Source organism: Mobula hypostoma, chromosome 23, assembly GCF_963921235.1.
Source record: "Mobula hypostoma chromosome 23, sMobHyp1.1, whole genome shotgun sequence".
Lineage (NCBI taxonomy): Eukaryota > Metazoa > Chordata > Chondrichthyes > Myliobatiformes > Myliobatidae > Mobula > Mobula hypostoma.
This window is the reverse complement of record NC_086119.1, coordinates 44934679-44962538: the sequence shown is the minus strand read 5'-3', so window position 1 is coordinate 44962538 and position 27860 is coordinate 44934679. Positions and strand designations below refer to the sequence as shown.

Here is a 27860-nt window from a genome sequence, read left to right as displayed (position 1 = left end):
ACAAGGTTTGAGTACCAAAGGGTGTGATACAGTGGCACAGGAGACAGCCTCTTAGCTACACCGATCTGCACACAATCCTGACCTCCAGTGCAGCACAGATGACATTTGCACTATGGAGGTTCCTGTCAGGTGCTCGTTTCTTTCCATATTCAAAAGATGCACCAGTATTAATCAGCTCATGCAAATTTAGTCCCACTGATAGGTATTATGGCTAAAGAACTGAAGGGAAATTGATCACCTTATAAGAGAAAACATTTATTTGTTTACTGAGATACAGCACCAAAAGAGTCCCTTTTGGGGTTATAAACCACATCGCCCCAGAAAATCCTGATTTAACCCAAGCCTAACCACGGGACAATTTACAATGACCAACTAACCTAGCAACCGGTACATCTTTGGGCTGTGGGAAGAAACCAGAGCACCTGGAGCAGTCACAGGCATACACACTCCTTACAGACAGTGGCAGAAATTAAACCCGGGTCGCTCAAACTGCAAAATGTTGCGATAACCAGTATGCAACCATGCTGCCCCATACATTGCATGGTAAATTGGACTGATGGGTGATCTTCTGGGAGCCAACACTGACTTGATATGTTACAAGTGAGAACGTGATCGTTTCAACACAGAAACTAACATTAGCAATGTAAGACTGTGAATGACGTAAACGTAGGTAGCCTGAAGCTTAGATTTAATAGTTAATGGATTCTGCATACTGAAATATAATACAATGTAGCCACAAACAATGCAAATATTTCAGGAACATACTAACACAAAACTCAAAAATATTACTAGTTATTTCCACCCACACCAGTAAATAAATTTCAATCATAGCCAAGGTAGAAGACTGATTTTTATACATTAAGGAAAGGATTAAATGTAAAAGGACTTGTATTTATATACCACTCAAACTCCTCAGTTATTCCAAAGCCCTTTGCAGTAATAAATGTACTTTAGAAAACTAGGAAGTGATTTACAGTGGGCAATAAGAACCACTTATGTTGCCATTAAATCATATCCTTACTAAATCCATACCTTTTTATAACAAATTTTATCTTGTCTTTTGCTAGAAGAATTCTTTCTAATCTTGGAATTCCATAGGTGGACGGCCTCCTAAATGGAATCCCTTCAGGTAAGCCATCAACACAAAGATCTTCGGAATTGGACTGGAAGAGTGGATATGGGATCACAACTGGTCCAGTAGCTAGAGTTGCTTCAGCTAAAAGATTACACAATGTAAAACTTAGATCCCATCACAACAGCTTTTTGCAATACCTGCTCTAAATTCCTTACATTCTACTTTGCAATGAACATATTTTAACAGTGGTAAATGGGAGGATTACCAAATTGTAGAATGTTACTTCTTCTTAATAGAGAAGTGGGGAGATGAAACCTCTGATAATTTGTATATTAATGTTGTAAGATGAGGCCCCTCCATTGGTCTGGGTCCACCATAGATGCTGCATGTCAGCTGTCTATGTGACATGCAAGTCAGCACTCAAGCTAGGATAGAACGATATAGAGAGCAAGTTGTTGCCCATGCAGCAGGTTCCTCCTCTCCATGCAGCTGATGAATCCAAAGGAACGACAGAGACCGATACAGTTTACCATTAGCATTGCAAGATATCCTTTTCAGAACCTTCTAATTCTCCTAACAGAGAATGACAGTGCAGAATAAAGCATGCCAACTTGAAAATGGGCTTTAATATATTAAATTTTTGTGTTTCTATAATCTACATGGTCTAATGTGTGTGGGGTTAGAAAGCTATTGTTAATCTCATAAACAAGTGCCCTCCGGTACTAAAAGCAAAAATAAATTTGCAAGTTACTGACTAATGACAAAGAGAAATGCAAGTAAACTCTATCTGTGATCAAAACAAAAATCTGCAGGCTTTGCTCCGTGTGTTATTTATGCACAATACCCTCCCAAGTAAATCTCCAATAATCCAATATCCAAAAGTCCAAAAAAATCTGCTATTATTGCACTGCTCAAGTTCGAAAGATACTGCAATTGCTGGAGTTTTCACTGTGTTAGCAAACATAAAACAGGGAATAAATAATTTAATATGCAGAAAATAAAAAGCTATGTCCAAAGGATTGACAATTGAGTACTTCTGTCCACACAAACAGAAAAGCATTTACTAAAACAGGCCTCACTCAAATTGAAGCAAATAACTACATGGTACAAACAAACATACAGTAGAGCCAATAAGCTATTATTAGGGCCAACTCATCTTAACGTAAATTGATTTACATATCCTCATTTCTAAACAAATTAATTATCTGATCAGCACTTCATAGAATACTTAAAATAATTACCATATTTCTTTTCGAAGAGTTCTTCCACTTGCCTTCTTAAATCAGTAATTCTAGCATTCCACTGCTCTGCATTTTAAAAAAAGGCTTTTTAATTAACGACGAAAGCTTGAATACTGTATACAACTGGATGCAAATTGTAGTAACTAACATCCACATAGTCAATTTTATATTATAAAATATATATATATCAATGATAACAATAATCTGCTTTGAATGCAGGATTTTTTAAACCTCAAGTGTAAGTATTCCATACCATCTACAATGAACTTCAAGACACTGACAAAAGCAATCAAATACTTGGTTCCAACACAGCTGTTTGACAATTAGAATTCCAAATTATGATGTATTAGTAGCAGAGTTATTAAGTCAACATGGTAATGTCTATCTCACTGCTTTCCTTAAATCAGCGAAAATGAATGTCTGCACAGAAATCTTACTTAATGAATGTTCCTTCGAAACCTACTGGACTTAATAACCAAATCAATGTAAACTATACACAACACAGGCAGTTTGCCAGTGAACAATGTTTGGCAAAAATAACTCCATTTACAAAATTGGGTACTGTTTATATTTGGAAATGGAAAATCAAATTCATAATACAGTGGTTCCAGTTAACTGGGCCATCAGTTACTCGGTGCACTTATTTGGAACAATTTTGAATGAACAAAAAGTAATCAAGAGAATAGCAGGGATACCCTTTGTTTATTTGTGACACTATACTGCTTAATTGGGACAGGAGACTGTTGCCAAAAAGTTCCTGACCAGCGTCAGAAACATGCACTTGTGAAGCCATTAGACACGACACCATGCTTGGACCGAATAGTTTTACAAATAACTTCAGTTGCATGCGCTTGTGTTCAAAAAGCAGGGGTTTCTCTCACTGATAGTTGGCGAGAAATAAGCAGCAAGACAATTCAGAACTGATTGATCACTGTGGCTTCAAGCATTCAAACTTCAAGATGCTAGAAACAGCAGGAGTGAGAATGAAACATTTTCACTACTTCAATTTAGTAACTACAAATAATTTGAAGGTATCGACAATCATCTTGGATGACGCAATTATCAAAAGCATTATTTGAAGACAGTCCATTATCAACACTAGATAACTCTGCTAATTTTGTTCATTTACAGTCAAAAGAACCAGGCAACCTACAATTAGGAACTAATACAGTTTAATTTGGTGTATTTCATTTAAGTGCATCATTTGCTACTGAGTAAAATGGTAGTTTGTTTTTTAATATCTTTTTAATTATTTCCATGAAACTTAGGCTCACTGAGGCAGCAGCTTAAATTGGACCAACATGTACTGGTCCTAATATGTCCCAATTAACCAGAATCCATTGTACTTACAGTTAAATACTAAAATATACAATTTAACTTCTGCATAATCAGTTCTACTTCTCATGCAACGAAAGCAGGCCTTTTCGGGACACTGAAATGGTACTTTAACTCACCAAAATTGAATTCCCTACTTTTCCGCTTCACCGTAGCCCCAGCATCTGTTGCCTGTACAGTACTCTTTGGTCGCTTATTTGGTGGGAAATATTCATCATCTGAAAATATAAATTGAACTTTATAAATTTCTCCATGTTATTCTTATAAGTGCTAACAAAAAATGTACCCTTCAATCGTCCTAATAGTCCTGTGCAGAGTGCCTTTCAGTTTCAAGGATCCAGTAACACTAATTTTGCTGATGCATTCATGACAGGAGTAAAGCCTCTTCCTAGGTTGCAAAGTGGTTCCATTTATACAGATGTCCACAAATGGGAAAATAACCAAAAATCACTCAAAACAGTCTTATAATGCTGATGATGAGAGCCAACTAACAAACAATAATTAACCAAGTTCTCCTCACCAGTTAGAATGATACAGAACAAGGATGTCAAGTTTAATGGCTCATTCTGATGGCTCAGTGGGTGCTACATTGTTTAAGGGAGTTTTATTTTACAGTTATCAATGGAAGTGATTGCTTGGGAAGCTATCCCAAAGCATATCCTTCAAATGGTCTGCCTCAGTGAAACTGGTAACTTATGTTCCTGAGAGAAAAGTATCTGATTACAGAGTTCTTTTCCTGTGATCTCAATTAGCTGCCATATTGTTATAAAATATATCGTAATCCATTTTAAAGGCACTTATCCAGAAATATTACCCTTGCCCCAATAAAGAACTGTCTCAAGTGAAATAAAAGCTTAGAAGCAACAAAGATTCTTAGTTTTAAAATTCTGATTTGTTATTTTCAAAGATTGTGCATTCTGAAATTATTAACTTTATACTCTAAATGCAATTTGCCTAAATTTGAGAGTAAGGGGCCAGGGCAGTAAGGGGCCAAGAATATTGGGACGAAAAAAAATCTGAAGGAAATGCATAAGCAGCTCCAAAATTCAAGTTCACCAACTATCTGCTCATCCAGTCCCATAGAGACAGGCACAAATGTTTTAGATTATAAATAGGAGAAACTAGACAAAATACTAACTTAATTCAACATTCAAAAATAATAGTTATTGTGATTTCTAGAGATAACCAAATAAGTTAAAGACCAATACTTGCCTTCAATAGTAACTTCTACTTCTGGGTCCTCACTAGTTTCAGAATGCTCTTGCTGAGTCGAATCTAAAAAATACAAAACAAAATGTTTATCACTTGAAGAAAAATACTAAAATAAAATTGATTTGCTCATAAATCACTTCCTTACAAATTAGACATTGCACCTTACATTGCTGTTACACACCATTAAGTATTACACAATTGAGAAAAGCTTTTGCTTAAATAAGATCACCGTATCTGCCCTGATTTATTGTTTCAATAGCTCTACGGAGATTTTGAAAAAAACTGCGTTAACTGCAAATTTCATAATGTTACTTATCGGAATATCAATGTATTTGAATGGTCTCATAGAAAACACTGCTTTTTTAATTAAACCTTCAATACTTTTAATTTCTCAATGATCAGATCCTTCTGCAGCATTGGCCTCAGCTCTACAAAGCCAAAATTATTACAAAAATGAGTTTATCCCACACTATGAAAACACATCAAAGATATATGCAATGCAAATGTTAATTGATCTGCCACAATTTAAGAGTTTGCACTGCTTTTTCAAAATACTCAAATTGCAGAGCAATCCCTTACCCCAATATTGTCTTTTAAAAGGACCTTAGTTTCAATGAGTGGTTCATGTGTTTATTATGCCTATTGTAAAGTACATAATAATTACTTCAGTAGAGACCATGGCAGACTTTGCAACCATTTTACATTTGTAGAGGTCTCAAAGCAACAGGTCCAAACAAAATTTTTCCAATCAAAGTAATCCTAACATTTTATATACTTAAGCAATCGAAATAAAAACTGCAGATTCTGTAAATATAACAAAATGTTGTAAAGACTCATCAGGTCAAGCAGCACTGGTGGAAAGCAAATAGTTAACAATCAAGTTAGACTTGAGGAGAAATCTCTTCAATGAGATCTGCAATAGCCTGTTAGAAGATTTTGATAAATTACTTGTGGAAGGGTGAGTTAGAAAGTTTGCTGATGACACAAAGGTTGGTGGGGTTGTGAATAGTGTAGAAGGTTGTTGAAGGTTAAGACAGTAGATTGGCAGGATGCAGAGCTGGCGTAAGGAGTGGGAGATGGAGTTCAACCTAAAATTGGTGTGAAATAATTCACTCTTGAAGGTTGAATTTGGAGGCAGAATACAGGATTAATGGCAGGATTTTTAGCAGTGTGGAAAAACAAAGGGATCATGAGGTCTACGTCCATAGATCTCTCAAAGTTGCCATAGAAGTTAATAGGGTGGTTAAGGTTGTGTATGGTACGTTCACATTCATTATTCGTGGAATTGAGTTCAAGAGGCACTAGGTGATGTTGCAGCTCTTTAAAACTCTGGTAGACCACACTTGGAATATTTGTGTTCAATTCTGGTCACCTCATTATAAGGGCGTGGAAACTAGAGAAAGGGTGCAAAGGAGATTTACCAGCATGCTGCCCATTTCAGAAAGTATGTGTTATGAGGGTACTTAACAGAGCTAGGGCTTTCTTCTTTAGAGTGAAGGGGAATCAGAAATGACTTGATAGAAGTGTACAAGATAAGAGGCATATATGGAGTGGATCACTAGCACCTGTTCCCCAGGGCAGAACTGGCTAATACAAGGAGGCACAATTTGAGGTGACAGGAGGAAGGTATAGGAGGGTTGTCAGAGTTAAGATTTTTTTTTTAAAAAACAGAGTGGTAAGCACATGGAACACACTGCCAATGTCTGGTAGTGGCAGAACTATTAAGGGCATTTAAGAGACACTCAGATAGGCACATGAAAGAAAAATATAGAGGGCTATGCGGGAAAAGAAGATTAGATTGACCTTGGAGTAGGTTACAAGGTCGGCACAACATTGTGGGCCAAAGGATATGTAACTTGCTGTACTATTCTATGTAATTAAGTACAATTCTGCAGCTACTGCTGGCACCACCACCTCAAGGACATTCAGTGAGTTTGTGGATGTGTCTGCAGTCTGTCCCCATTTATCATTATGGCATTTCCACACAACATGGTGTATTTTCACTGTAAAAACTGGATTTCCGCTCCAAAAGGACTTTGCAATGGTCAATACCGTCAATGACAGATTCATCTGCAATACGTAGATTTGGTGAGAATGGCATCAAGTAGTTTTTCTGTCTTGATGGTTTCCTCAACACCCACCCCAGATCCAGATAACAATGTCTTCTAATACTTGGTTAGCTTGATAGGTACTATTGCTATCCTGTTGACATGTGTCCACACAGAGTACATTCAGCACCTAAATGGCATTCAACCTGGAATAGTAATGATTCACCAGCAGAAGGGGGATGTAGGCTGTAAGCTGAAGAATTCTTTGCCCAGGTTTAAGCTAATGCCATGATGTTTCATGAAATCAAGTGCCAGTGTTGAGGAGTTCAAGAGCAGTTCCCCTCTGACTGTACACTATTATAGCGCCACCTCTGCTGGAATGACAGTACATACCCAGGGATGGAGAGAGTGGATTCTGGATCTTCGATCATAAGATATGATTCAATGAGTACCACTAACATCAAGCTGTTACTTGAATAGTCGAGTAGGTTTGTGCCAAAATTGGAAAAGAAAACAACTTTTCCAACTATGGCACAAGCAGAGTATGTCAGTGCGGAGGGCTTCATGAATTTAGAGCTCTTCAAGCCTCATAATAACCAGTAATTCCAGATACACATATTTGAAGCACCAATCTCACCAAGACCTTATCAAGACATCAGAAAAATAACCTGAAGTTCACCTGAAAAAATGTCAATGAATCAAACTAAGAAGCCCACAAATTTTGTACCTTTCAGTAAACCAAACTACTATGAATATAGTAGTCTACCGATTATCCAAAGTTTTACAGCAATTTACAAATGTAAAAATTTGCACTTTTATTTCTATGCTTCAAAAGTTAACTACATTGCCAGTTCAAAAATTTCTGTATTAATGTTTTGTTACTCCTCTGGGACTGTGACACACTAATTTAAAGTTCTGAGGGGGCTTAAATCAAAAATCCACTTCGTACCATCTGCCGTAAACTCCTCTTCAGTCTCTTCACTTGATGCATTGGCTTCATTTGGCACCTCTCCTCCTGTTGGCAGATGATACCTTGAATTACTTTTGAATATATTTTTGTACTCCTTCATGTACAATGTCATTTTAAATGGATGCGTACTTCCAGTCTAAAGTTTTGTGCATCACGCCAAGTGAACAGAAAATACTAAATCATCTGTAAGTATATGCAATACAGTATGTTTATTGCATAGGACTGAAATGAGGTGGTTTTTTGAAAATTAAACTTCTAAAGAAATAAAAAGGATAACTCAAAATTGGAAAAATATGTTTTATGAACTACTGGTTGGAACAGACAGGAGTAAATTAAAATCTGCAATTTTATGGAGTGTTTTGGTGCTTCCTATTAATCTGCACCCTCAATCCAAAACACTGAATTGCAAAATTCCGAAGTATCCTACTGTTTATTCATTGTATCTTCTATAATTGTCTAATTTACTATTTTTACTTATGTCTATTAAATAAGTCATCAACAATTAAATGTTACACATAATAAAACCTATTATAGCCTCCAGCCATTCTTATTTGTTTTAACTTTGTGCTCCATTCCATCATTGTCATGTATTTAAATCACAACTAAGTGTGCAATCCAAATAAATCTGCAGGATGAGTGACAACTAGTACTAACTCCTGTTGCTGCTTTGCCTTCCTTCTATTCTCCATTTCTCTTGACCCTTGCAACCGTAGCAGGAAATGGCCAAGCAGCCCATCATATTATTCACCCAAAATACTATCCACCATGTGAAGTATTGGTCTTCCACAAGAATCTTCCACATAAACAAAAATTGCTGCAAATCATAATCTCCAATATATTGAGATTGCACAACAGAAGGACTACGGAATGGATGAAAGGTGAGCATATAATACAAAAAGGAACAAAACAGAGCAGCACTAAACTCGTGTTCCCAGACAGATCGCTCGGGTCAGTAGCCAGCACTCAGATAACTATTCTTTTTTTTAATAAATCAGCTTTTAAAATTTTGGCAATAGAAATAAATGAATCAGAACAAACTGCAAAGCACGATTTCCCATGAGCAAGGGAAACCTCAAATTTTCAAAACCAATGGCACAACACAACCAAGTAAAATCAATCAAGACACAAAAGGAGTAGGAGTTGGTCATTCTTTCCTCAATTCTGTGCTACCATTCAACAACACATTTACTGAGCATGTACCTCCAGTAGAAAAATAATGAGGCTTTGGATCAAGAGGCTTGAAGGAGAAGGCCTTTTTAAACTACTTAGATTAATTGCTTAAACTTATAGCTCAGACCTAAAGTTACCGGTAATATCTGCCAACATAGTAATTAAAAGACAGCAAATTAAACTAATTAAATAAATTAGATGCAGAATTAGATGATGTGTTGCTGTTGTATGATGTGGGACCTGATGGACCCCACTATGTTTCCTGGGGACCACAACTGCAACAAACGTTGGTTGCCTGAAGAACTTGGGCTCAAGATTAAATGACCTTCAATCTAAGTTTCAAACACTGCATGCAACATATCAGTGAGTGGATGCTGTATTTCAGGAGGCAGTCACACCCATTAGATTAACTGCTTCAAATTCAGTCTGTGGTTAAGAACAAGAGGATATAACTGCAAGTGAGATAGGTAGGGGGATTCAAGAGGTAGTGCTGGAGGAACCCCAGTTGAGGAACAATCAGCTTGTCTAATTATTGCTCCCTATGTAGGCAAGAGAGGGGGCTACAGGAAGACTAGGCAACTTAATGATAACACAATGATTCATGAGGGAAAAAAATGTAGTTCTAATTGAGGATGGGATAGTATAGTCAGGGAAATAGACAATTCTGTCACAAAGATCAGAGTCCTGACTGCCTATGGTGATGGCCTCGTGCTTGGATTCAGGACACTTCAATTGACCTGCAAAAGGTTTTAGAATGAGAGGCAAAAGATCGAGTTGCCATGGTCCACGTGGATAGCAACTATGCAGGAAGAATAAGGAAAGAGCTTGTGGAGAGCAGGGGACCAATTTAAAAAGCAGGACCAAAATTAAATAATTTCTGGACTGCTACCAAGTGAAAATTTGCACAGGGTCAATAAAATTAATGTTTAACTATATGGCTCAAAGATTGGTGTGGAAGAAATAGGTTTGAATTTGAGAGTCACTGGCACCAGTATTAGAAGCAAGGAACCGTTCTGATGAGACTGCACTAATTGTTCTAATATACAGCCAATATTTATGTCAGCAAACACAGACAGTGGATGACACAGTGTATGCAAAGAAAAAAAAATCAGGCACAGCATTTTTTTTTAAATGAGCAATGAGTCCTCTGTATCTTCCTACCTTCGAAGCAGTAACATCAGTTGCACAAGCCATTGTATTTTTCCAGTGGAATATTGTTTTCCAAGAAATAGCTTGACTTCTTCAAAAATAGTTTCACCTTTGAAATCTATCCTAAGCTTTTGGACAAAAAGCATTTCCTCTCTGACATGATCAAAAACCTAACATGTCATCAGAAGGGCTTCATTATCACATAATGTGCTTTCATCGATTTCAAGGGCAAACTTCTTAACTTGCAGCTGTTCTTCCATATCGCCTGACATTTCTTCAATACTCCCGGATACTGATGAGTTACTCAATAGGATGGCTTGAATAGTTTCATATGCACTCTGATTCATAAAAGGTAATAATTACAAAAGAAACTACAGGCAGAATCAATGATTCACCTATGTTATGTGGCCTGGTATCTTTTACAATTAAGTATGAAATTTCATAAGATGGGATTTAGTAACAACAATGCAACTGTGTGAGTAGGTTCTATAGAAAATAAATAAATGAAGAATTACAAGTATAATCTCAAGTGAAAAAGTGTCAATATTGAACATACACGTAAAATTAAAACCAACTCTTTAGGCAGTTTTTTTTTAAATAATATAATTTGGTAGGTAAAATTTTTTTTAATTCTATTTGTATGTGTAAATTTTAGGTGGCAATAAAGAGCATGTACACACCAAGAAAAGCCAATTGAACTTCCTTTCAAAATATGGTCAAGTATCAGAGGTTTAACGGAAGTTGTAGTGGTAGACAGTGATGCAGTGATAGACTTCACATATTCACGCCTCTCTGCAGTTTAGCCATTCCTGGTAGATAACTGAACTGCAGCCTTCAGGTCACGTTTTATTATCACACACACAGGTCAGTGGAAGAAAAGCAGAACCAGTCTGCTGCTACATACTTGGGACAGTCTTGCCAATCTGCAGTTTGTGATTTCGAATGGATGTGGAGCAGGACTCAATGGGCCATCATACAAGATGTGAATAATGATTTGTCTGTGGTCAACCAGGAACAGAGGTAACGACTGACAGACTAAGCTGTTTTGCTGCATCACTTGCACTGTCTTGCATATTTTCCCATTCACTTCACTCAGGGTTCAAAGTAAGTTACATATACATTTCTTTTTATTTATATATTAAAACAGTAAATTTATGGCTCATTCAGAAACTCCTGTTGCCCTCAATTTTTTTGTTTTTTTTTACTTGTAGGCCCTTACAAAATCCAGCATGGCATCCATGTTGAGAACCACCGAGCTAGCCAATAATATAAAGCTACCAAAATTTTTTACCAGATATATAAAAGATAAGAAGAGAAGCAAGAGCATTGTAAAATTATGCTGGACAAAACAAAAAATTGTGAACAAATTGAGTAAGTCATTTGCCTCAGTCTTCACTGTAAAAGGCTCAAGTAACATGCCAAAAATTCAAGAGTCAGGGAGCAGAAGTGAGTGAAGTCACTATTATTAAAGAGGTGACTGAGAAGTTGCAAGGTCTGAAGGTGAATACTTGGACCAGATGGACTATACAGCAGGGTTCTGAAAGTAGCTGAAGAAATTGTGGAGGCTTTAGTGCTGATCTTTCACAACTCAGTAGTGGCAAGAATGGCATCAAAGCACTGGAAATCACTGATGTCACTCCACTCTAAGCAGGGAAGGAGACAAACGACAAGAAATGTCAGGCTAACTGGCCTATATTCAATAGTTGGTAAAATTTTAAGAATCCATCATCAGGATTAAATTTCAGGGTATTGGGAAGCACATTGTTTCCTTATGACAAACAGATTAGAATTCTGTAAGTAGACTGTAAGATAGATAAAGGAGACTCAGTGGATGTTCACTACCTGGATATTCAGAAGTTGCACAAATAAAGATGATATAACCATGAATGAATTTAAACAAAATTGGTCATTTTAAATAAGAGGCATTGGGGACAGTTTGAAATGCCAAATTAAATACCAGCTACAAAAGCAAAATTTCTTCTAATGCTTTCAAAGAAAATGCAATGAATCTTTCATTTTTCCTTTGAAACAATCTAAAGCAGAAATAGCACTGACTTTGATCATATGAAATTTGTTGTTCTGCAGCCACAGTACAGTTCAAAGAAATAAAATTACTATAAATTGCAAATATTGTAAAAAAAAAAGAGGAATACGAAGGTCATCTTCATGGACTGTTCAGCATCTAATCGGCAGGGGAGGGGAAAGAAGCTGTTTTTTTGAATTATTGAATATGGGTCTTCAAGCTCCTGTACTTCCTTCACAATGGTAGTAACAAGAAGAGGGTATGTCCTGCATAGTGAGCTCCAAGTCTTTGGTAACATATCAAAACTCAAATTCTAACTGAATCACATTGGATCGTATAGTGAATTAACTGTGCCTCCCCTCACAGAAAGCCCTCTCTGTGTGGGCTTTCGAGGGTGCACCTTTGTCTCAATGGGGCCAGTTCATTGCTCCCGCATTGTAAGTAACCAAGCGTGTAACGTGGCCAGCGTGACTCAGTAAAAACTTTACTCCTACAACTCAGTTGTTGTCCTTGCTCCACGCATGCACTATATTAATGAATTGGAGCTGAAGACATGCCTTCTTCATAATTCCATCAATGTGTTGGGCCCAGGGTAAAAGTTGAGATGCTGACACCCAGGAATTTAAATCTGATGACTCTTTCCACTAATAAGCCCTCAGTGAGGACTAAGGTGCGCTCTTCCAATTTTCTCTTCCTGGGGTCCACATTGAATTCTCTCGTCTTGCAACTACAAGGTTGTTGATGCGACACCACTCAACCAACCAATCTATCTTCTGCACATCCTCACTGCTGTCTACTGAGTTTAGCAAAAACAGTGGTGTCATCTACAAATTTATAGATAGCATTTGAGCTGTTGAAGTCAAGGCTCCAGTTTCAGAGGGAGACACAGAAGCCCAGATTTAGAAGTTTGGTGATTAATATCGAGAGGACGATGGATTTGGACAATGAGCTATAAATAATAAACAGCATCCTGGCACATGCTTTGGGTTCTCCAAAGCAGAGTGGAGTGCCAGCAAGGTTGTGTCCACCATAGGTATATTGCAGAAGCAAGTGAATTGCAGCGGTTTGAAAAACGCAAACACGAGGAAATCTGCAGGTGCTGGAATTTCAAGCAACACACATAAAAGTTGCTGGTGAACACAGCAGTCCAGGCAGCATCTCTAGGAAGAGGTACAGTCGACGTTTTGGGCTGAGACCCTTCGTCAGGACTAACTGAAAGAAGAGCTAGTAAGAGATTTTAAAGTGGGAGGGGGAGATCCCAAATGATAGAAGACAGGAGGGGGAGGGATGAAGCCAGGAGCTGGACAGCTGATTGGCAAAAGGGATATGAGAGATCATGGGATAGGAGGCCTAGGGAGAAAGAAAAGGGGGGGGGAAGCCCAGAGGATGGGCAAGGGGTCCCTATTCTTGCTCAGGTAGGAATTAACTCTGGACATAACCAACCTCGTCAAGCAGTTCATAACAGTAGATCTGAACCAAGTGATTGTCATTTGAGGCAGTTTCCTCTGCTCTTCTTGAACTGGTATGAATGGTCTCTTAAAAGCAGTTCAGAACCTCAGACTACAAGAGTGAGAAGTTCTAGATGTCCTTGAACATTCAAGCCAGTTGATCAGCACAAGTCTGCAGTGCCCAGCCAAGTACACCATCAGGGCCAGGCACTTTATGAGCATTCAGTCCCTTGAAGAATGTTCAACATCAGCCTCCATGACAGATCATAGGTTCAACAGCTGGTGTGTGGATTCAAATAGGTGTAGAGTTGCTCTCCATTTCTAAGCATGCATGAAAACTGTTGAGCTCATTGAGGAATGAAGCATCACTGCTATTTACAAATAAAAGTGCTGTCTTCTAGTAAGTAATGACATGCAAATCCTGCCACACGTCATGCATCCAATTGTCTTCAATTTCATACAGTACTGCCTCTTTGTTATCCTGATGGCCTTCCATAAGTTGTACTTGAGCTTCTTGTAAGACATAGTTTAGCTGAAAGCAGAATACCATCATGCAAAATAATTTCATCTTGCCCCAAAAGATGGAAGAGAGCAGTACCAGATACTTCATTTTGACAATAAATCATTCTCCATCTTCCCACCCAAAATATCAGCAATCAAATTAGCCATGAAAACCGTACAATCAATGCAAAAATACTTGGTGGAAAAAATACCTTTAAAAGACTTTGAATGGGAAGGTCTTGCAGTATCAATGACATCTGAAGTCGTCACACCTGGCCCTGCCACGACAAGCATAATTTTAGCACCTCCATTGCCAACTACTACATACAATGTTTAAGCAATTTCTTTAAAGATGTAGTGTGCAACCTTAACACACACACACTAGGGGTGATTGATAAGTTCGTGGCCTAAAGTAGAAGGAGTCAATTTTAGAAAACCTAGCACCTTTATTTTTCATCAAAGTTGCTGGTGAACGCAGCAGGCCAGGTAGCATCTCTAGGAAGAGGCACAGTCGACGTTTCTGGCTGAGACCCTTCATGACGAAGGGTCTCGGCCCGAAACGTCGACTGTACCTCTTCCTAGAGATGCTGCCTGGCCTGCTGCGTTCACCAGCAACTTTGATGTGTGTTGCTTGAATTTCCAGCATCTGCAGAATTCCTCGTGTTTACCTTTATTTTTCCTACATTTACACACTTAGTCCAGTGGTCGTGGAGTATACAGCGGTCGTGCCCTTCTTAGTAGAAGTCGGCAGCATGGACCTCTAGAAAGTGGGCCACAGCAGGGGTGATTAATAAGTTTGTGGCCTAAGGTAGAAGGAGATGAGGAGAAACTTCAAACTTTCTGCATTTTCACTCAGAGTTGAACTGCACGTGCATTTAACGAGAGCTATATAACTCATCTCCTTCTACCTTAGGCTAGGTCACAAACTTATCAATCACCCCTGCTGATACAGGCCAAGTGAGCTTCAACTTGCAAATCCACTTATAGACTTCCAAGGTGCAACTAGATTTTATTTATCTTGCTTTTGTGGGGAAAGGCCAAGAAAGCCCAAGAAAGCCCAAAAATAGAAAACTTAATCACAAGAATATCAGTAACATTAACCTGAATGATTTAATTAGTGTGTTTCAGTAAAAATTAAATAACAATTTGAAATTGGAAGAGTTAAATTTATTTTAAAAACTGGAAGTATTATGGCGGACCCTTCCCGAAACTGTGATACTATTCCAAGTAACAATCCTCATCAGTTTCTATTTCTTGACAACTTCATCAAATGGACACACAAACCTCCCAGAGACATTAAGAACAATTGGAATGCACTTAATTACCAAAATAAAGTTAATGGGACTGGGAGTACTTCATGAATTTTAACAGAGATTGCTATGGAGATAGTAGAAACATTGAGTGCATGCTTTCAAAACACTATTCCTTCTAGATAAGTTCCCACTGACTGAAACAGAGCAAATCTAACCCCACTGAAGAACACAAGAGGAAAAAAATGATTAATTACAGATTAGCTGGCTTTACACAAGTGGCAGGGAAAATGCTGGAAGATATTAAGGAAATATTAACAGAGCAATCAAGAGAAATTTATATAATTGACCAGTCAACATTAATCTATGAAAGAACATCATTTGTAATGAATAGCAACACACACAAAATGCTGATGCTGATGAAGGGTCTCGGCTCAAGATGTCAACTGTTGACTCTTTTTCATAGACGTTGCCCTGCTGAGTTCCTCCAGCATTTTGTGTGTGTTGCTTGGATTTCTTGCAGATTTTCTCCTATTTGTAATGAATGTAAGTTATAGGTTAACAGGTCAGAAGTTTGTTTTGAAGTTGATTAAAAAAAAATAGGTAAAGGTGTGTTTGAAAAGTGCCACACAAAAGGTTGTTAAACAGAACGGGGCAATTATATACAACTGCATCCAATTGTTTAGAAACCCTTATAATTCTTAATTTGGCTCACTCAATCCAAAGCATAGTGAAAGTCATTTGGCCAGAAGCCAGGATGTGGACTGGGTTTGTACAGGGACTCCAAGAGTCAGGAACATGGATATGCAGCAAGAGCACACTCACCATTCAGTTAGGTTGGCAATTATCAAGGAGTAACATTCAATAGTCTAGAAATTTGGTAATGCAACATCACCCAAGTCCTGAGGGTACTGGTTAGTACCTTTGCTGTAGTTACAACAAAGGGAATGTAATAAAATTTCTCCAGACTGATCTTAGGAGAAAAGCGAAATTGTCTGATGAAAGAATAACCAGATTAGGAACAATGAAATGTTTTTTTTCAAATATAGTCACGGTGGGGTCGATGCAGGAATAATGCTTTCCTTCGATTATAGTCTCCAAATCAGGAATTACTTTTAGATCACATATAAGAAACTTCTTCAGCCAATGGGTAGTGAACTTTCGAGCTCTCTACCTAAGAGGACTGTGAAGACTTATTCACTCAATCTGTATTCTCACAGGCCAAACAGTATTTTGTAATGTGTATGTTCTAATCTCTTCCACTTGTCCAGAGCTTATTTGCATCTCTTCCCCACAATTCCTCCAACAATCTGCACAATTGCAAGCTAAACCTTTCTACTTTTGTAAATCCCTTTATCTACATACTCTTATACTCTTTAACTTTGTGTGAAATATGCTGTTGAAAATTTGGAGTTACTTGAATTTATGTAATGGACCATGCTTGCCAATAAATATCTGTGGTCAAGTTTTAGAAAGGTTTTAGAACATGTGTAAAGACCCATCAGTAGAAAACACAATGTTAAAAATGGCAAGCTTTTTATTTAATTGAAGTGACTGACATTCATCATGTTTTAATGAAATTGATTAAAAACATGCTGAACTTTCTTATAACATGCCAAGGCTTAAAACTACGTATCTTTTATGGACAAACAACAGGAATTCTGCAGATGCTGGAAATTCAAGCAACATACATCAAAGTTGCTGGTGAACGCAGCAGGCCAAGCAGCAGCTATAGGAAGAGGTGCAGTCGACGTTTCAGGCCGAGACCCTTCGTCAGGACTGACGAAGGGTCTCGGCCTGAAACGTCGACTGCACTATCTTTTATGGAGTAAGGTTTCTACATTACCTTGAACACTGTATCGATAATAATCTGGATCTTCTGCTTCAGCTTTGATTGGAACTGATTCAATTGAAGTACCTGAAAAACATTTTCAAAAATTCTATTGAGAAGCAGGAGAACTTTAGAGTAAAAGTGGAGAATGAAAATATTTTCTTTTTAGTTCAGATATCAGAAGCAAAGGATGAATGTATTAATTATTTTGATGTGATTCTAAAGAATGAGTGTAATAGATCAGAACTAATCCCATTGGTCTCCTTATCAGAAATCATACCGCAATACAGTCATGTAGATGAAAAAAGGTTAACGGTACAAGCTACACTTGAATCAGTTATAGTAGTTCTACAAGTTGTTTATCTAGTCTTCAATTTAAAATATCATGGGCACATTATCTTTCAATATATCAATCTTGACAAGAAAACAATTGCATTTAACACATGAAACTTTTGATTACAATATTAGTTCTTTCTCTCCCCAAATCAAAGCAATAAGAGTACACAAATCACCCAGCGATGCAGTCAATAATTAAAATTTGACCACAAGCAGTTTACAACTTTACGGTTAATTTTAAGAGCAGTGTGCAGTCTTAAATTTACATGATTGGTTTCATTATCTAATTTAATGCATATTTAAATATCACTCCTCTGGCAAATTGATGTAAGCAGTTGTAGACATGGTGGTACAAAAGCCATTTCAATATCACCTTTGCCAAGACAGCTTGTAGCCAGATACTCAGGTTTTCATCTTTTTGCATTCTTTTCCACTTTCCTTTTGAAAAATTATGCTAAAAAATGCTGCAAACATGAGTTTTAGAAGTGGATTTCAAATTCTGACAACACCATCTGTAAAAGACCATAAGCTTTTCCTTTATTCCCCTTTGATCCCCAACTCACTCACTGCCCCTCAAAACTTCAATACTCATCAGATCGCCTAATCTCTACTTGAAGAGTGTCATAACTACACTGCCTTTATTAAGGATGTAAGAAACTAATAACCTGATCATTTGAGGTTTGAAAGGTATACAAATCTATGAATTAGCAACACCCAGATCACTCAGCCCCAATCCTTTCCTATCATTCTAAAAGACTGTGACTGACGAGAATGTAACCTCAGCTCCACACTTCTGTCTATCCACCATATTCTTTTGCATCGAGAAATTATTTACCCATGAATAAAAGTGAGATGTTAATGGAATCATGGAATCATCTTGCGGAAGAGTTCCAAAGATGAACTCTCATGATCCATTGAGAGAAAAAATATGCATTTGCCTCATCCATTTTTAAATGAACAAATTCATTTTTAACCACTGACTCAATTCCAGATTTCCTTCAAGTGGAGCTATCTTTACATCATTTCCACTGGGATCATAAACATTCATTCAAATTGCTCTCTAAGCTCCAGTTGGTAAAACCATAGCCTGATTAACCCTTCCTCATAAGACAGCCCACCCACGCCAATAATCAGTCCAGTAATCACTTAATTTCTTCCAACACATTAACATCCTTATTAACTTAGAAGACCATAACTACCCCCTAGTAATAAATAAGGTTAATATGCAGATATTTAAAAAGTTAACTTGTGAATTAAATATAATCTATAGTACTGGTTGCTTCTTAAAAACTATAATAAATTGGTCAAAGATGGTTTTCGTCTCAGAAATCTTTGAGTTTGCTTAATTGCTTTGAATCGTTTAAGTGCCCCATAATGTCTTCAGTAATAGCTTCTGTTAAACTATCTGTCCTGTAGTTTCCTGCTTTGTCTTTTTAAATACCTGTTATTTCCCAACAACAGAAGTCTACAGGAGTTATAAATGCTGAATAATTATCTGAAATTACCAAAAAATTGTAGTGGGAATGCTGCAAATCTGAACTAAAAATACTGGAAACACGGATTATCTGAAATTGTTCAACTCTAATGTCAGGTCCACAAGAAATTTTAAAGATGTGCAACAGCCATTCAAGGTAGCAAATGTAACTCCACTATTCAGGAGAGGGAAATTGAAAACAAGGACCATTTATAGTTAGCATGATATGACTATAGTAGGGGATATGCTAGTAATAGGTATTGGAGACATAGCAACAAACAAGAGTTACAACATATATCAAATGAGTCAACAAACAGCAATGAAAGGGAAACCAAACAGGTAACCTAAAGCTTGAATAACCTTTTGCTTTTGTCATGTAAAATTTAGGTAGAATCTGAATGGATTAATGGGCAAATGAGTGATGAGGTTATGGGGAAATGGAAATAATTAAGAGTTGGTATAGATTAATCAATTGAGCAGCCTCCTGATTCATGAAGTTTTTCAGAAGGTGCTACACTACATAAATACTGAAGTTAATCTTTTTACCAAAAATCCTTAAAATCCATGGCAAAGGCAGTTGCTAAGTAAATTTGAGATACAGATTGATATTTTTCTTGGCTGTTGAATAGTATGAAGTTAGTATGGGATACTAAAGGGATCAGGGGGTATGAAGGGAAGGCTGGTACAGGGTTCTGAGTCGGATGATCAGCCATGATCATACTGAATGGCGGTGCAGGCTCGAAGGGCCGAATGGCCTACTCCTGCACCTATTTTCTATGTTTCTATACAGCGAACATTAGGTCATTTCCTGGCTGACATCCATAATTATAAGGGTATCTTCAGGAACAATGTTTAACTGATTACAAATTGCGTCAACAACTTGGATGGAGAGCAAGTAAAAGTTGAGGCTGCTCACTTTAAGGTTACCTCCTGACCCCAATATCAGCTGACCCATCAAGCGAAATTCTGCTCTTTTATTATCTCTCTCACAAATAATGCAAATCATAAAGAATATACATGCCTAAATGAATTAGGAAAGAAAATACGAACATGCAGAGACATCCTCCAACTTCATATGCCATTGCATCTGGAGTACCTGGTACTATCATGGTCACCTTCCTCTATCCAATGAAGGTTAACTTTACTGACAAAGCAAAATATGGCTAGAATGAATACTCAAAACCTCAAATATCTGAAGAAATGAACATTATTCGTGTTTCTTTTTGGTGACCTTCCTTGCTAAAAAGGGAAAAAACATCCACTGTCTCTTCAGAGATGCAGCCTGACTCTGAGCACTTCCCAACAAATATTTGTTAATTTTCAGATATCCAGCATCTCTAGACTTCCAAAAAAGTTTCAATAACATTGACCCTAGAATTGGGCAACGAGCAGATCAATTAAATTATGGTTATTCCTGCTCTGAAAGAATCATACAATATAGAGTAACTGAATCTATTCTCAATAACTTTACAGTATTTTTACCCCCAATGATAAAACCATCACTACGTCATTCATTTTATAATTAATCTAATGCAAGTAGAAAACACAAAACTTTACTAAAAACATAAATAAGGACTGTGGATAATACATCAACAGCCATATTTTTCCTTTAATTAATAGCAAATGTAATTTTAGAAAGTAACACTTACTCGGTTGGTTATCATCACATGGCTCAGTTTTCACCTTAACTGGAACAAAGCTACAAAATAGAACATTCAAATATATTCACTTTTGCCGTGGTTTGTTATTCCTTTTCGGCAAGTGCAGAAAAGTTATTTTCCAATAATCTCTTTTCCTTTACTAGAGGTCAACTCAGGTTTAACTTTAGATACTATACAATGTTACAATTCTAAATGGATTGCCTTTAGAATAGATGATCACAATATTAAAGTACGGAAGGCTAAATAGCCCAGCATCAATTTTTGTCAATCAGCCCAACTCTTCCCTCCAGAAGACATAATTCACTGTAACCCACTCTCCCATTGGCTTCTAGCCATATATTTGGAAGAATTCTAGTCCTATTATTCCTACATCATATTTTCTCTATTTATATCAAAGCACGAAAGAGTAGTGCATCAAATGCAAGCTGATGCAGAAAGTTTGCTCATTATAGGCAGCTTGATAAAGTCACACCACTTGAAATTCATAAACTAGTCAAAGCTGGTATTGGTGATTTTCGAGTTCGACAGCAAGCAACTCTCAGTAGTGGAGAGTCCCAGCTGAGACTATTCAAAGTGATCTCCTCCACAGAGGTAGTTTTCACTATCATTAATAGGGAATATCTGCAAACAATGCATCTCAGCTGTCAAGATTAGAAAATGACACCAACAATCTCTGTCATTACCATAATTACTTTTTTTAAAACAAAGTTATAAGGGCCAGAAATAACTTTTTATTCAGAGTGGCAGAGACAAGAGGTTATAAACAAGGAAAATAAATAACTAAAAAGTAATCATCTTCCTGTTTTCATAGCAGAAATCACAATGTGGCAGAAGCAATGCAAATGTAAAGGTCTAAAGGCAGTTAATGGAACTAATATCAACAAAGGAATAGTACTTTGGAGTAAGAGGAGCTGCAAAGCAACAAATTTCATGACAAATGTCAGTGATAATAAACCTGATTCTGATAAACCTTCTTACTAAGAAAAATAATAGAACTAAAAGCTGACAAAGCCCAGAAACTTCAGCATCTGAGGTTGCTGTAGATCAGGATATACCGCTACTAGTTTCCTAAAATTATCTAAGTTCTGCAATAGTCCCAAATTGCCTAAACAAAAGTTGCTATATAAAGTAAGGATTCAAGGGAAGACAAAAACATACCTTCATTGGTATTGGACAGGTTTAAAGGTAAAAATCAGTACAATCAAAAAGGGTACTTTCGAAGTGGATGCTTCAACTATTTAAAATCTACATTTTTGATTACTTAGATGTATTCAAAAATAGACAATAAAGTATACTATGATGAATGAGTGCACATACATGCAGAAGGTGGAAACTGGGATCTAATGTTGGACATTTAAGATGCCGCAGGACCATTTCCCTTGTTTGTTGGCACGACAGCTGGGGAAGCTGCATGGCCTTGGTTGTAGGAAGGACTAGGCCTCAAGCATGGGCTTGCCTGCTGCTACAGTTAAGAAAGAAGACAGCAGAGGCAATACAGCTCAGCATCCATACTTGGTTGTGGGTTGGCCTCTCATGCTGGTGCTGCCCTCCAGTGTTCGACCAGTGGAATGACAAACTGGATTGCATGCATGTGTTCATCTGGAGGCTGCCAGTAACTGCACCATCAATTTGTGGGACATGTCACTCAGGGACTTGGGTTATATGTCTTTTTTGCATAACTGTATACTTGCTTGCTATCTTGAATGTGCTGTGCGCGCCTTGTGCTGTGTACATTTTGCATCTGAGCCTCAGAGGAACACTGTTTCATTCAGCTGTTTTCATGCATGGTTGAATGATAATTAAACTTGAACTAATGTGAAAATGTGAGCTCATTCATTTTAATACGGACAATATGACAGGCAATAAAATAACCTGGGTATTTTTGAACATAAATAAATATAGACTCAGTAGGAAGACTAACATTGCACTGGCCTTTTGGCAACATGGATTCAAGAGACTGAAGGACAGCAAAAAAATTAAGGATAATAAGAAATGAGCACGATGGCCTTCAGCAATGCAAGCTGAATCTTACTCCACAGTGCAGTCAATGCAGAGCTTGCACATTCTTTCTGTGACTATGTAGGTTTCTACTCAGTGCTTCGGTTTCTCCAGTATACCAGATTTCCCACTGTAAATTACTCCCGGTGTAAATATTTAGTAAAAGAATCAAAGGGAAGTTGCTACAGGGAAATAAGGGCAGGGTAGAATAGAAGAATAGGATGGGATTGCTCTGTTTGAAGTCAGCATGTCTTAATGCACCAAATGGTATACCGTATTATAGTAAGTACATTAGCAAGGCAAATAAGTGGGGGAAAAAGAAACATAGGTGAGGGAATGGGGAAATCATAAAAGTACGCAATCAAAGAGACACCAAAACTAGTAAGGGGTTATGGCAGATGGAGGAGACAGGCAAACACAAAGCAAAGCTTCAGAATAACTGATCTAGATCACAGAGAGGGCTTTAGTAAATAAATACAAAAAAATTCTACTTTTTAAAAAAAACTTTCTGCAGATATGGAAGCATACCATCAAAAGGAAATACCCATACAAATAATTCCAAAAGGATGTACAAACTAACCTACAAGTGAAAATATCAATGCCATATCTTGTACACCCAATGAGACAACTACAGACTATGAATTTATGCAGATTATATTGAGTTTGAGATAAATCATTAAAGTTATAAGTACCGCAAGGACAGAAAGATCAACCTACCCCCCAGGTGGCATCTGTGCGTTCTCCTTCCCAGTTGGTCGCTTTGTTTCCACTAAGGAAATATAGAAATGTTAATCTGTAAATGAGTGGCTTGCTTGGAAAACAATCTTTAATTCAACATTCATATCAAAAGATCTGGAGGTCTTTAGCTCTTTTTCATATAGCTGAAAGACAATACCCAAGAACTTTATTCCTCTTATTTCACACTGGATTTGTATATTAAAGCCAATTACAACAGGATGAACAAAAGATTAGCCCTTTCATAAAGGAAATTAAAAAACTAGCAGTTCATTTCGTGTTCATTAGGATCTTCCATGAAACTGGTAATTCCAATTCATTCTCTTTGAATAAACAAAATTATTCAAACTGGAATAAATCTAAAGCTAGAAAAGCTGGTGATAGTTGCAAAGTGCAATTTTACCCAGCCACAAAGTATGGGAGATTGCAATTTATTCTTATATAACAAGCAGACTAGGTTAAATCTTCAGTATACAGTTTATAGACATAAACATTAAGTTTTTGTTCAAATCTTCAACATTTGATATCTAAAGGAATAAGGATTTAAACAGGATATTTAATGTTCAAATACTAGAGAACATCGATTCATAAACTGTACTTGCCAATGTTGGCAAGTCAGATATGTCCTTATGTAGGACAGCAAACAGCTGAACTGGAGGGGGGCAAATGATAAAACAGAACTAGAGGAAAAAAACCAAAATGACTTAAAACAACTGTTGAGCGTAGAGGATAGATAAACCTTATGCAGTCAGCGCAACTAATTTACAGCACTCTAGTCACCAGGCTTGATTTGCATGAGTTTTAAAACCTGGCCATAAACTGACAACATGACATGGCCAATATAAAGTACTCCACACAGGGGGTATTTAATTTGTCCATATGCACCTTTTTTTTAAAAAAACTTCTACTACATAATAATTTACTGTACTATGCCACTTCACAATTTATGTTTATTCACCTTGCTTGCTATTATACTCATCATGACATAGGAGACTGTTAAGTGCATCAGGTACAAATTGTATGTCTCTCTACTGGCCATTCCAAAAGTAGTTTGCTTTTCTCCATTAGCTGTTTATACCCAACATGCATACAAGGCAACTTTGAACCATTTGTGAGGTGATGACCTGTATTCTTTAGGGTAGATTTCGACATCCACCTGTTTATGTGTTAGTAGTTGTATCACTAGTGCATGAATAACAGCAATTGCCATTAGATTGTTTCAATAAATATGGTTCCATACTGCAGTGAGTATTCTAACCATCACAAAGATGTGTATTTTTTAATGACAGAAGTACCCTCCCTGTGAAGAGGTTGAGCATATATTATGCCCATGGAAAATTTTAGACTTATTACAACTCACTTATAAAATGAATCTAACAGCCAAGCTCACGAATACTAGATATTGAATCTTTCTATAGCTTATTGTGTGCATAAACGAACACTATATTTTAAGTTAAGGGAATATCAAATTCTCGCATTAATGCAACTTAGTTAAATTGTTTGCCAAGTCTCAAATCTGCCAAAATAGCTTCCATAGCTATGGAAATGTTTGGACGTAAAAACCTATGTTATCCTGTAATGTGATCTATTCTGCCTTCTGGGCTACTTTCAGAGAAGATAGATTTTTCTTTGCATGGTTATATATGCATGAATGTAGTGATGACAATATTTTAGAATAGAAATCACTTATTACAGGATGTTTTATCTCACAAATCAAAGCAAACTACAAAAATGCCTGGGAGCTTAGCATGTCAATGACAAATATATAAACTAGCTATTATATTTTTTTTTTAAAAAAGGTTTGAGCACATAAGATTTTTCAATTCTGACATTGATTGCTTTGAAATCCAAGCTAACCACTGAGTTCTTTTATCATGCTGCTCCACAGAAAGACAATTCCCAGCAGTCTTTGTGGAGACATAGTTAGGTGGAAAGAATGTTACAATTGCAACGATTAATAACTACCAAATTAGCCATCATAATTTGAATGACAAACTGATAAACTGCATAGAGACAAATGTGATTACCGGAATTGGGAGCAACAAACTGCTGGAAGAACTTAGTGGGTCAGGCAGCATTTCTGGAGAGAAGTGAGCAGTTTTTTCAGTTTGGACTCATTAACTGTCTTGATCCAAAATGATGACTATCCATTTCCCTCCACAGATGCGATTCGACCTAATTTCCTCCAGCAGTTTATTTGTTGAAAGAGTGCATACGTGATTTGTATGAATCTTAGGGTATACATTATATTTAAAATCTATGTCCACAATACTTAAAATAATTTATTTTTTAAGAAACCCCTTGGGGAAAATGGAGCAATATCATACAGCGTCACCCATCTCCATTCAATATATCCTTCAAAAAGTTGGATTGCTTCAGATATTTAAATGCAACCTGGCCTTTTCAGTTAATCTGCTATTAAGATAACTTACCTAGCCAGTTAGTACACTCAGCCTTGCATCCTGAGCAACAAGCCTTAAAAGCTAACATGAGGACCATGATTATACATTTCCCACATATTGTAAGCTCATCATTATTTCACTATTTGAACAGCTTATTTTCTTCAACCTCTTACACCATGAAAACAGTGAAAAATAGCAAATGTTGACTTTAATCTGTTGAGTAGATGATCATAAGGAACTTCATAGAAATATTTATAATCATTGCATATTTGAACTGCCGAATTATGTATTCGCTACAACAGCATCAGGTTTTATCTTTAAAAAATTGCAGGCTAGGTTATATGCATATGCAACTTACAATGATGAATGGCAGTGTCCAGAAAAGGCCTGGATTAAAAGAAAGTAATTACACATTAATGATAACCATGTAAATTTTTCAAATAATTCAACAGCTCACTTTCACATTTTAGTGAATAAAGATATTAAGGACAATTAGAATGTTTTCTAGAACATCTATTTCAACTATCAGGCAAAGTAGTAAAACATACAAAAAAAAGACACAAATCAAATAAATATAGGAAACATTTTTTCCCTCAAAAATGAAATGAATAACAAGTAAAATCATTCAGCTTTGGCTAATGATATAGTAGAGGCAACTTTCAACAGTATGGACTTCAAATGTTGAATTTGCTAAAAAAAAAATTCAAATTAGTCTTCTAACAACTGTACTTTCTGGAATTGCAGATATCTCAACACGGAATGTCATCATAAATTTGCTATGCACTTCAGGTTTTATCATTATTGCTCTCCCAGACAGCATGAACTATGTAGAATAATTCATGAAAAGGGACAGAATGGGTAACATGCACAGTGAAAAGAAATTCCGTAAGTAATCCTGTATAAAATTATTTCAGTTTTGCAATCCGCACGTCCTTATTACACCACTAGGCTCAAGTAGACCAAAAAACAAGTAACACAAGTTATTGTAATGATGAAATTTATTTAAAAATAGTTGCAAAGCATTCCCTACATATGCACAAATTTAAAAATCGTGAAATCACCAGAAGCACTAAAGCATCACAAATAAGGAAACCTCTTGATTTTAAATATTTACTGGCATTTGGAATAAACTTAAGGTGTAGAAGTCAAAACTTCAAATATTTAATTTGTGCATTTTCTTACTCTTGTCAGAATCTGGATTTAATCGAAGTACTACAATCAAATACTACAATCAGAGTACTACAACTACTCCGCGGTTTTCTAATTGCGTTTTGTTCAAGAGGTTATGAATAAACTGGAGTGTATGCACATGTAGGGAATGCTTTATATAACAACTTCAATTGGAAGACAAATTCCTTTTTAATGCGGCATGTACTACATTGCTGCTGAATTCAAATGGCTACATACTTAGTTTAGTATTTAATGCAAAACATTAAACTTTTGCTTAAAAATTAATCTCCATGAGAAAGTTTACCTTTTGATTGTAAATATAATTTTTGACTTTTGCTCCAAAATTTTTTTCAATGTTATAGGGTCATATTTTGATGGATGTTTAAAACATACACCATCAGGCAATCCATGTATTGCTAAAGCAGCAGGGTCCTTAAAGATCTTCTCATAAGGCACAGGAATTGGAGCAGGTTTCCCAAGCGCTTTTCCTAAAATTGAGGAATAAATAGATTGAAGTCAGAAATAGGGTAAGCATATTGTAACTCTGAAACATACAGGGCTGTGAACACAATGCCAGCTTGAAAGGTATCTAGGCTCAGTGTGTAAAACAATGAAGCAATCACTTCCAAATACTATTATCCAACAAACATTTTTCCCTAGTTTAACAGAACTTCTTTTGAAGTAATGCCACTTGTAATCCACATAATAGGCATTTATCAAATACCATGGATGGGTTAACCAAAATCAGACTAAGAGCCATACAGCACAGAAATTGGCCGTTCTGCCCAAATGGGCCATATCAAACAAGCAAGTCTCATTTCCCACTTAAAC

The 27860-nt window shown here is 36.7% G+C and overlaps 1 protein-coding gene across 12 annotated transcripts in view; it reads right to left on the bottom strand.

The window, feature by feature from the left end:
• LOC134336825 (general transcription factor II-I-like) overlaps positions 1-27860 on the bottom strand; it is a 145797-nt gene that overhangs the window by 77111 nt on the left and 40826 nt on the right. For 11 of the 12 annotated variants that reach the window (XM_063031361.1, XM_063031363.1, XM_063031357.1 and 8 more), the window contains 11 exons: positions 27334-27517; positions 26218-26246; positions 23440-23491; positions 20713-20762; positions 17269-17340; positions 14385-14450; positions 7861-7926; positions 4864-4926; positions 3771-3869; positions 2317-2382; positions 1033-1216 (listed from right to left, as the gene is read on the bottom strand). In XM_063031361.1, coding sequence (XP_062887431.1) covers positions 1033-1216; positions 2317-2382; positions 3771-3869; positions 4864-4926; positions 7861-7926; positions 14385-14450; positions 17269-17340; positions 20713-20762; positions 23440-23491; positions 26218-26246; positions 27334-27517 — 931 coding nt within the window. The remainder of the gene's footprint in view (positions 1-1032; positions 1217-2316; positions 2383-3770; positions 3870-4863; positions 4927-7860; positions 7927-14384; positions 14451-17268; positions 17341-20712; positions 20763-23439; positions 23492-26217; positions 26247-27333; positions 27518-27860) is intronic. The other variant, XM_063031358.1, reaches the window with a different exon arrangement.